Source organism: Camellia sinensis, chromosome 1 (genome assembly GCF_055761805.1).
Source record: "Camellia sinensis isolate YWXY chromosome 1, ASM5576180v1, whole genome shotgun sequence".
Lineage (NCBI taxonomy): Eukaryota > Viridiplantae > Streptophyta > Magnoliopsida > Ericales > Theaceae > Camellia > Camellia sinensis.
Window position 1 is genome coordinate 237588896 of NC_138961.1, and position 9278 is coordinate 237598173.

Here is a 9278-nt window from a genome sequence, read left to right on the forward strand (position 1 = left end):
AAAAAAATTTTACCGCCAAAAACAAAATTTAGGAGGCAAAAAATAAATAAAAAATTGAACGGCCTATGAACAGTACCCCCGCTTGCCTTGGCGAAGTACTGTAGCTCACAACCACCTTGGCGATGCTTAAGCGAGTCTGCTTGAGCAGTCTTTCAAACTTCCAAGCTCGCTTCTATGACTGAAAAGAGAGAGTAGCTATATTGCTGGAGATGCTCTTATGAAAAAGTTATTTTGGACTGTTTGGTTAAATTTATTTCAAACAGTTTTTTATTATAACAACTTATTTTAACTCAAAAAAGTTGATTCTAAGAAGTTGCTCACCCCTTACTTCTGATTTTCAGTTTATGCTATGAATATATTAATTTACAATTATACTCTTAGATATTTATTTATTTTTTAAATAGAAAAAAGATCCAAATGGACTATAGATTATTATTATTATTTTTTATGAGAAATATAGACAAATAGTAAATAACAAAAAATAAAAATTAATTGAAAAAATTACTTTATAACTTATTTAACAAATACTACTCAATAATTTAAATTTATAATTTAACAATTATATCAAATAAATTAATAATTTTTAATTAAAATCATAATTTATTACAGTGGTACCAAACGGGCCATAAACGGGCGTGACTTTGTGGCCATCAGCACAACGCTCGCGAAGCGCAGGAGAAAGAACTAATTACCGAATCGAAGAGGATGGAAAGAGTTGTTCAAAAAAAGAGGATGGAAAGAGAGAACTCACGAAAGGGGGAAAACGATTGCTAGATCTTTCTGAACCACCACCACCGGTAACATCTCCGGCAGTTTAAAACCTAAATTATCGAACCCTAATTCACTAATTTTAGCCTGACATCGCACCGATTCGATCCTTCAACTGTAATCGGCCGATGTCGACGTCGGGGCAACCTCAGTTCCGCTACACCCAGACGCCATCGAAAGTCCTCCATCTGCGCAACCTTCCTTGGGAGTGCATCGAAGAGGAACTCATCGAGCTCTGCAAGCCCTTCGGCAAGATCGTCAATACCAAGTGCAATGTTGGCGCCAATCGTAATCAGGCCTTTGTTGAATTCGTGAGTATTTCTATATATTTTTTTAATTATTTTTAATTATTTTTTTAAATGTATAATTAGGGTTTGGTACAATAGAGGGGTGGATTATTCTATGATTTCAAGCGATGTTAGATTTGTGTTGGGATGCATAGGGAAATTCATGTGCTTATCGATAGGTAATTGCAAACGGACCTTTGTTGAATTCGTGAGTATTTCTATCGTTTTAATGTGTAACTTTGAATTGAATTTGATGAATTAGGGTTTGGTACCATCTTAGGCATATTATTCTACGATCTCAAGTGATGTTAGATTTGGTGTTGTTGTCCAGTGCTCTTACAACCATAAACATGATATAGCGTTGAACTTGAATACAAGTTTATGAGAAAAAAAGAAGAAGGAGAAATTAGCAAAAAAAGGAGAAAATAGGTCTTTAGGAAATACTTTCTGTTATTGGCCTGTACGCACTTTTCTACAGTAGGATCACAATCGAAATTGAGAGATATTGATACAACCATATATTATTAGATGTTTGGTGATATTGCAGTTGAATAAGCTACCAAGAAGGTTCGTGCTACTAGATGCGAGGCAATGCCATACTTCTGTAAAGAGATGCAGAGTTAAGAGTTGGTTATATTAAAATATTAAATAGCTTGGGAATCTTAAAATATTAAATATTTTGGGAATCTGCAACCAGTTGAAAAAGTCAAGAGTTGATTTATGTGTAGAACTAGAAGCCTCATTGCTCTCCTATTTAGAGGATTCCAACCACAATGGGTGGTTAGGAACAATAGTACACATATATATAACACAGCAGATGTATAACAGTGTATATAGGAACTTCTTGGCAGGTCTCCCGCCCTCCATCCTTGCATATAACATATATAGAAAAGTTCTCAGATTTTCAGGGGCACATGCCGCCCTCCCTTCATCCTTGCCTACCAGTATTAGTATCGGATCTTGGCCATACCATTTTGTGTTGGAATTAATTATGGTAATGGCTGATTTTTTAAACTATGTATTGGACTTTGGATGTGGACTGTATAAGCTGGTTAGTACAGGACTGAACTTTTCGCTGGGTGTGTTTCAGTGTTTAATATTCTTTGTTTGCTTTAAACACTGTGGATTCATTTTTTCTTGCTTTGTCCTTGTTTATTCGGAGGAAGCTTTATGTTGACAGCCGAAATATTTGATTTTTAATTGCAGGCAGACCTAAATCAGGCCATTAACATGGTTACATATTATGCTTCATCTTCAGAACCAGCACAGGTTCGTGGGAAAACTGTTTACATTCAATATTCTAATAGACATGAAATTGTCAACAACAAAGGTCCAGGAGATGTTCCAGGAAATGTCTTGCTGGTTACTATTGAGGGAGTAGAAGCTGGTGATGTCAGCATTGATGTTATTCACTTGGTAAGAGCCTTTCACCCATAACTTATTAGCTTGCTAGATTGATTCTTATCAGATATTGCAGACCCTTGTTTTGTTTAGCTGATCTAAGTTGTATAGACTGGCTGGTTTGAGTTTGGACTTGGAGTATATGTTTACATGGGAAATACTTACTTTTTTCCTCATTATATGTTTTCTAAACTTCTATTGTGAAGAAGGTACAGTCATAATCCAGTAGCTTCTCACCTGAAAATCCACCCTGCTTTATTGCAGTGGGAAACTTATCCCGTTATTTTGCTAATCTCATCCTTACTGCCCATTCTCTCTTATACATTCGGGGGACAAATATTTATTTTATTTTTCAAATTGTCATATCATTCAAACCTGGTTGCACTGCTCATTGATTACTTTCACACCATCTCTTTCCTTTTTTAAGTGTTCAATTCCCAAATTCAGGTAGTGTTTTTGGCCCTTAGCACAAGTTACGATGTTATGGGTTCACTCATTCTTAGAAGTAGAATCCCAATTAAATTATGTGTCAATTTTGTTTGAAATTGGTTAAATCACAGATGATGATGGTTCTTATTTAGATTCTTTTGTTGGAAACAGTCTGGATATATTATCATGTGCGTCATACTCCTTTCTAAGGTCTATCTTCACGCTTACATATACAGGTGTCACTCTGCACTTATCTGTTGATATTTTGTTTCTTGTCCCATTGCATTGATAACTGGGATGGTTTTTAATGGCTAACCATTTTGTACTTTCTACCCTTTTCTTTTGCGGCATGCTCAGATCTGTTTGAAATTTTTCTCAGGTGTTCTCAGCTTTTGGATTTGTGCACAAGATTGCTACTTTCGAGAAGGCTGCAGGTTTTCAGGTGTGAAGTCGAAAAGTGCATTTTTATTCTTTTGATTGGCAGACTGCATTTTTCTGTTTTTGCCGTTCTGAACTTGCTGCCTTGCTTTGTATATTGGCAGGCATTAATCCAATTTAGTGATGCTGTGACTGCATCTTCAGCAAGGGAAGCATTAGATGGAAGAAGCATACCCAGGCATGCTCTCCCTCTCTGTTCTCTTATTCTTGCCCATTTGTGCCTACTCTCTCCCTTTTTATGAAATTGCTAAGTTCGGGATTGGGAGTTCTCACTTTGGTAGATATGTGGTTGGCATGTAACAAATTTCAGGTACTTGCTTCCAGAACATGTTGGTTCATGCCACTTGCGCATCTCATATTCTGCGCATACAGACCTGAATATTAAATTCCAATCTCATCGGAGCAGGTAATGAGGAAACTGTTGAGCCATTAGTATCATGTTTCTTAGTTCTTATCTGTGTACACACTTGCTCTTTCATCATTAATTTTGCTTCTGTGATTTTGATTTTGATTTTAGCAATTGAGGTCTTGCTAATTTATGCGTGTGGTTTTTGTCATATAGGGGTTAGTGAAGCTCGGCAGCTATAACACCGATGTGTTTTTCATGGCCTCTTAGTAATTTTCTTCATCTTTTTGTAGTGGGGTTAATGTGTTCCTGTAATTTCACTTTAGTTGAAAATTTAGAGTGCTTTAGTTTGTATGTAATAAATCAATTGAATGAATATTTGCTTATTTTCAAAAGGACACCTTCAATTTTAGTTGTACTTCTTGTTCTTTTGGTCTTGTTATTAGTGCTTTTGTTGTTTCTCTTGTCTCTTATTAAACAAACATCTTGTTTCCATGATTAATAGGATGCCACATTGTTATTGGTTTTTGAATCAGGTTTCATAAGCAAATTTTATGGTTTGCTTGAGGCCTCGTTTGGCAACCGAACTTTTTATCCAAAAAGCCAAAAAGCCAAAAAGCTAAAAATTTATTAAATTAGCCAAAAAGCCAACAACCCATACTAAAAAGTCAAAGATTCTCTTTTCTCTCTACTTTTTACACATCTTTTTTGTAAAAAGCCAAAAAGTCATCCCAAACATACTAGTTTTTTTTAGCTCATATTTTAGCCAAATAGCCAAAAAGTTATTAAATTAACCTGTTCCCAAACGAGGCCTGAGTGCAAAAAACTATTTGAGAGATTTGATATCAGATCCCTTGTTATAAAAAAAACCTGCTCCACCGACCATCAGCTTTAATTTATGTGTGTTTCCTTGTTTGTACTTTTTCTCATGCAATTACATTTGCAGAGTCTAGTGGAATTGTCACATGTGGAGTATGTTGAAGGTGGTCTATATTTTCACATTTTTAATAAGGCAACCACTCTTTAAGAAAGCTTCGTGTTGTCAATTAGTTGGCAGATGTTCATTTTTTTAACATTCTAGTTTTTTTTACATTCTAGACATAATAGTCAAATAAAAAACCTTTATGCGTTCAACGAGATTGCATATTGTTTCTTTTTACAATTGTTTGGTACTTGAAGCACACAAATGGTTTCTTTTCGTCTCATTTCTAATTTATGTGCAGTGTTTGTCATGAAAGCATTTTCTAGATGCTACACCCTAGAAGGCAGCCAGAATGTGCCACGCCCTTGTGATAATTTTCCAGATTGCTAGGTTCTAATTATCTATGTTTGATTGGTTTTATCTAAATGGCTTCCCTTGTTGTCAAATTTGTTGCTTCTGTGACTACTTGCCTCTCTAGCTTCATCATTTCATGCACATTTACTCCGACAGTCAACAAATTGAACCATTGTGGCATTTCTGATCTGAGAACTTATATTTCTTTCTTGCTATTGACAATAGTGACATGCTTCTTTTTTAGTTTCTGAAATTTCACATCTTTGAATATGCTTTGTGATTGTTATTTTTTGAGTTTTAATTGAGATTTAATGTCCCTTGAATTTATTACATTGTTTTTAGTAATGGTTGATACATGTATTTTTTAATTATCTTTTTAAACTTTACAGGGATTATACAAATCCATATCTTCCTGTTAATCCTACTGCTATTGAGGGGTTTGTTCAGGTATGATTTTACATTTTGGATGTTCACTGTATTACGGATTGTTTAAGCTTACACTAACAAGCTGTAACATGCAGCCTGCGGTAGGTCCTGATGGAAAGAAAAAAGAACTCGAGAGTAATGTGCTTCTTGCATCAATTGAAAATATGCAGTACGCTGTCACAGTGGATGTCCTTCACACGGTAATGAATTGTACTTGAGACTTCATTATGTGTAAGTATATTTTATTTGTTGTATTGTATTGTACAATTTGGTTCCTGTATTTCAGGTGTTTTCTGCATTTGGCACTGTTCAGAAAATTGCCATATTTGAGAAGAATGGGGGGACCCAAGCGCTTATTCAATATCCTGGTAGGTCCTTTTCAAGACTCCACTGATCTAGACATCGTAAAGTTAATGTAAGAATTTTGTTGTTCATGGGAAGTTGTAGTCCCCTTGTTTAAATTCTTGATTGAAGTGTCTTGCATACTAGGGACTAAGATGTGTTCTAAACTCCGTTAGTTTCTCAACCATTTATTGTCTTGGTTGACAAGACAACTTCTGAACTTTAGACCGTAACAATCTTTGTGGGGTCATTAGATATTCTATGAATGTTAACTCTCGGATATGCGATAGAAAATTTGTATAATATTGGACTGAATATGATTCTTCAATTACACGAGAAGTCAGGAGATTTATGTTTGCATCTCTGTTATTAGAATCTTATGATTTGTGATATCAAAAATTGATACGAATCTATGATGAATCTCACTATTCACAATTGATTCATGATTCGATTCACTTTTTACGATTTATGCAATATCGTTTTCATTGTCAAAGAGCAACTATCTCTCTTTGTGCTTTTGGCCTTTCTTTTACCCTTTATTTTTTGTTGGAGCCTGGTCACTGACTTATAAATTGTTACATGTGCAGATGTCACAACTGCAGCAGTTGCGAAAGATGCTTTAGAGGGACACTGCATATATGATGGTGGCTATTGTAAGCTTCATCTATCATACTCTCGTCATACTGATCTCAATGTGAAGGTATAAATATGTGCTTTTGAGTTGATGTTCATGAAGAAAAATTAAGAGGGAAAAAATATAGACTTGGTTACAAGAAAAAGTGGGTCGGTTGTTGATCGAAAAAAGATTTGTCCTTGAATGTATGCTTCTTGACACTTAAATTCACCCTTTAATTTTATTATCCATGGAAATATTTTCCCTTGCATTGGATTAGTTTTTTTTTTGTTTTGTTCTAGGCATACAGTGACAAGAGTAGAGATTACACGATTCCCGAATCAGGTTTGCTTGCAATGCAACAGGCTCCGGGTGTCCCTGCAGCAGCAACAGTTTGGCAGAATCCTCAGGCCTCTCCAATGTTTCCTGGGAGTGAGTTTGCTGGTGGTGGTGCTATGCCGGCTCAATCTTCTGTGGGACGAGTGCCCTCATGGGATCCAAACATGCAGGCTGGCAGACCAACCTTTGTCTCGGTTCCTAGAACATTTCCTGGCCAAACATATGCTCTGTCTTCTGTTCAGGCTTATGCTTCTGCATCAACTCCTGGTGGTTCATCACCCCTTGTGCAATCAGGCCAAATCAGTCCCACTATGTCTCCCCTGGGAGTATCTCAGCCTGTGCATCAGCCCAATATGCGACCTGGTGGTTCTTTGCCTCCAGGTCAGTCTCCTTACTATGGTTAGTAAGTTGTATCTGTTTCTCTCTTGAAGATACTGTGCTTTATAGCCTTTACCTCTTCCTCCTAGAATGTTTCTTGAAGCACAAAAAAATTTATTTTTGCCTTTGTTTAATTTGCAGTTACTAAAGTCTCGTGTCTCTCTCTTGCTTTGTTCTGTAACTGGATGATATCCTAGCTTGTATTCTTTATGTTTAGCTCTAAATGTGGCATTAGAAAATTTTGATCTTCTGACTTTCATTTGAGATGGCAATTAATGTGGTTTAGGGGTGGACATGGGCTGGCCTTGGTCAGGCCAGGTTTGCATTGTATATTAAGGAAACATAGGTCACCCAAGCATTATTGGGCCTAATCTGACCATCCAAAACCTGACCCTAAAAGAAACTTCAAGTGTCCAAACCCCACTTAACCCAAACTCATAAATGGAAGAGGAAGACCTAAATTGTCATGTTAGGGGTAAGAGTGATATGATCACCATAAATGGAGATGTTTCGTATGGGTAGGGGAAAACCTAAATTGATCTGGGTTGCAGTAATTAAAAAAAAAAACAAGTATGAATTTATTTCATTTAACCAAGCATACAGCTCTTGACAGAGTGAATGACAAAAAAATAATTCATGTAATCATCCTAGTTGATTGGGACACAAGATTGCTACAAAGGTTTTTTTTAGTTAGGTTATAAGCTTTCATCCTACAGGCTAACATCCTACTGCCATCTGCTGTATTCGGAGGGTATAAATGAGTTGTTAGCAGATGTTCTCATCTTCTTTCTCAGTTTTTGAATCTTGTATATCCTTCTAAAATAGAGGAAAGAAAATTAGAATGCCAATTAGGCTTAGGAGAAAAGGCAGCAGCTAGAAAGTAAGGGTTGGGGGAGGGTTTAACAGTTCTTGTGAGGAAAACTATAGCGGGAAAAGAAGAAAATTTCCTACTTTTTTGCTGGGAGGACATGGGTAAGGAGCCATACTTCACAATGATTTGTAAAAATTGCCGGCGTAGCTTTCCTCTATGTTCATAAATAATTTAGGAATGTGAGATTCCCATAGAGTATGAGAATGAGATTCTCACTTGGCTTGGTTGGGAGTAACTTGATGATGCACCTACACCATAGATTTATGAAGGTATGGAGTAAGATTCTCACTTTCCATTTCTCCAATCCAAGCATATGTATTCTCTTAATTCTAAACAAAACAAAACAAAATCCAGAAAATGTTGCAGTATATATTAAACAAAAAGACAATTTTGTTAAAAAAATTTGCCTTTCACCTCATTTTTTGGAGATATATATATATATATTTTCTTCTACAAGTTCATGATCCAAACACGAGATGATCCGAACACAGTTTAAAGATGTCAAAAGAATGTAAACACATGAGCAACAAAATAGAATAAAGCAGCAAATCAAAAGTTCAAAGAGGTATCCTATTGGCATCCAATTGAATTAGAGTTTGATCTAGAATTTTTACCAATAGAATGTTTTTGCATAAATTAAGCATATATCCATATCTAAGTTAAATGGCATGCACATTGATATAAATATGTAACTGCATCTGTTGTCATAAAAGTCACTACTTTTTAGGAAAAATAAATGTTTGTCTTCCTGATATATTTTATTTATTTATTTTTCATAAAGCAAATGTCATTACGTGTAAGGCTTACCCCATCCTATAAAATAATGGTTACAGGTAGGATTCATCATTTTTTTAAATATTCATTATTATTATTATTATTATTATTATTGTTATTGTTTTGAATATGCTGGATCTCTCTCTCTCTCTCTCGCACGCGCATGCGTGTGTGACATGAAAAGAAAAAGGGTGAAACAAACCTTCTTTATGTATGTGTTGGGGGTAGGGTTTACGTCGTTGTCCAAGTGACCATTAGAGAATGTGGTTGTGAACAATAGAACATGGTTTACATCATCCACATAGATCTGCTCATATTGGTCCCATTTGAACTGTGATAAATATATCATGTTCTTGTTAGCCATGTCCAATGCCACCGACACATACATTGACATCGTCACATTCTGCTAACGACTGATTGAAGACTACCCACGGAAGATTAAGAAAAATTTCTGATGGGGACTTGTCTGTTAGAAAGAACCAATTTTCAGTTTATAATCCACAAGACAAGTATCGTGGGAATCTCAAAGCTTTGCAATAAAGCAGAGTGAACACATCGTAGCATCTAACTACCTAGTCTGATTGGCTTGG

The 9278-nt window shown here is 35.8% G+C and overlaps 1 protein-coding gene across 3 annotated transcripts; it reads left to right on the top strand.

Moving 5' to 3' along the window:
* Window positions 1-597: 597 nt before the first annotated feature.
* PTB1 (polypyrimidine tract-binding protein 1) lies at window positions 598-7282 on the top strand. Of its 3 annotated transcripts, none has more exons than XM_028210414.2 (10): window positions 598-1079; window positions 2262-2471; window positions 3265-3327; window positions 3428-3501; window positions 3634-3729; window positions 5335-5392; window positions 5467-5571; window positions 5658-5739; window positions 6301-6413; window positions 6629-7282. In XM_028210414.2, the coding sequence occupies exons 1-10, from the start codon at window positions 897-899 to the stop codon at window positions 7067-7069; spliced, it is 1425 nt and encodes a 474-aa protein (XP_028066215.1). In that variant the 5' UTR covers window positions 598-896; the 3' UTR covers window positions 7070-7282. The 3 variants fall into 3 exon arrangements, 2 of the variants coding, with proteins under 2 accessions (XP_028066215.1, XP_028066216.1); XR_003631525.2 differs by having other exon boundaries at window positions 617-1079; window positions 6301-6532; XM_028210415.2 differs by having other exon boundaries at window positions 617-1079; window positions 6301-6366.
* Window positions 7283-9278: the final 1996 nt, after the last annotated feature.

What these genes read in the sequence shown, in the direction of transcription:
- PTB1 (XM_028210414.2), top strand. Translation starts at nt 897, where the DNA reads ATGTCGACGTCGGGGCAACCTCAGTTCCGCTACACCCAGACGCCATCG. An exon ending in TTCCAATCTCATCGGAGCAG is followed by an intron (nt 3,730 to 5,334) that starts GTAATGAGGAAA and finishes TAAACTTTACAG; the next exon opens with GGATTATACAAATCCATATC. An exon ending in CAGTGGATGTCCTTCACACG is followed by an intron (nt 5,572 to 5,657) that starts GTAATGAATTGT and finishes CCTGTATTTCAG; the next exon opens with GTGTTTTCTGCATTTGGCAC.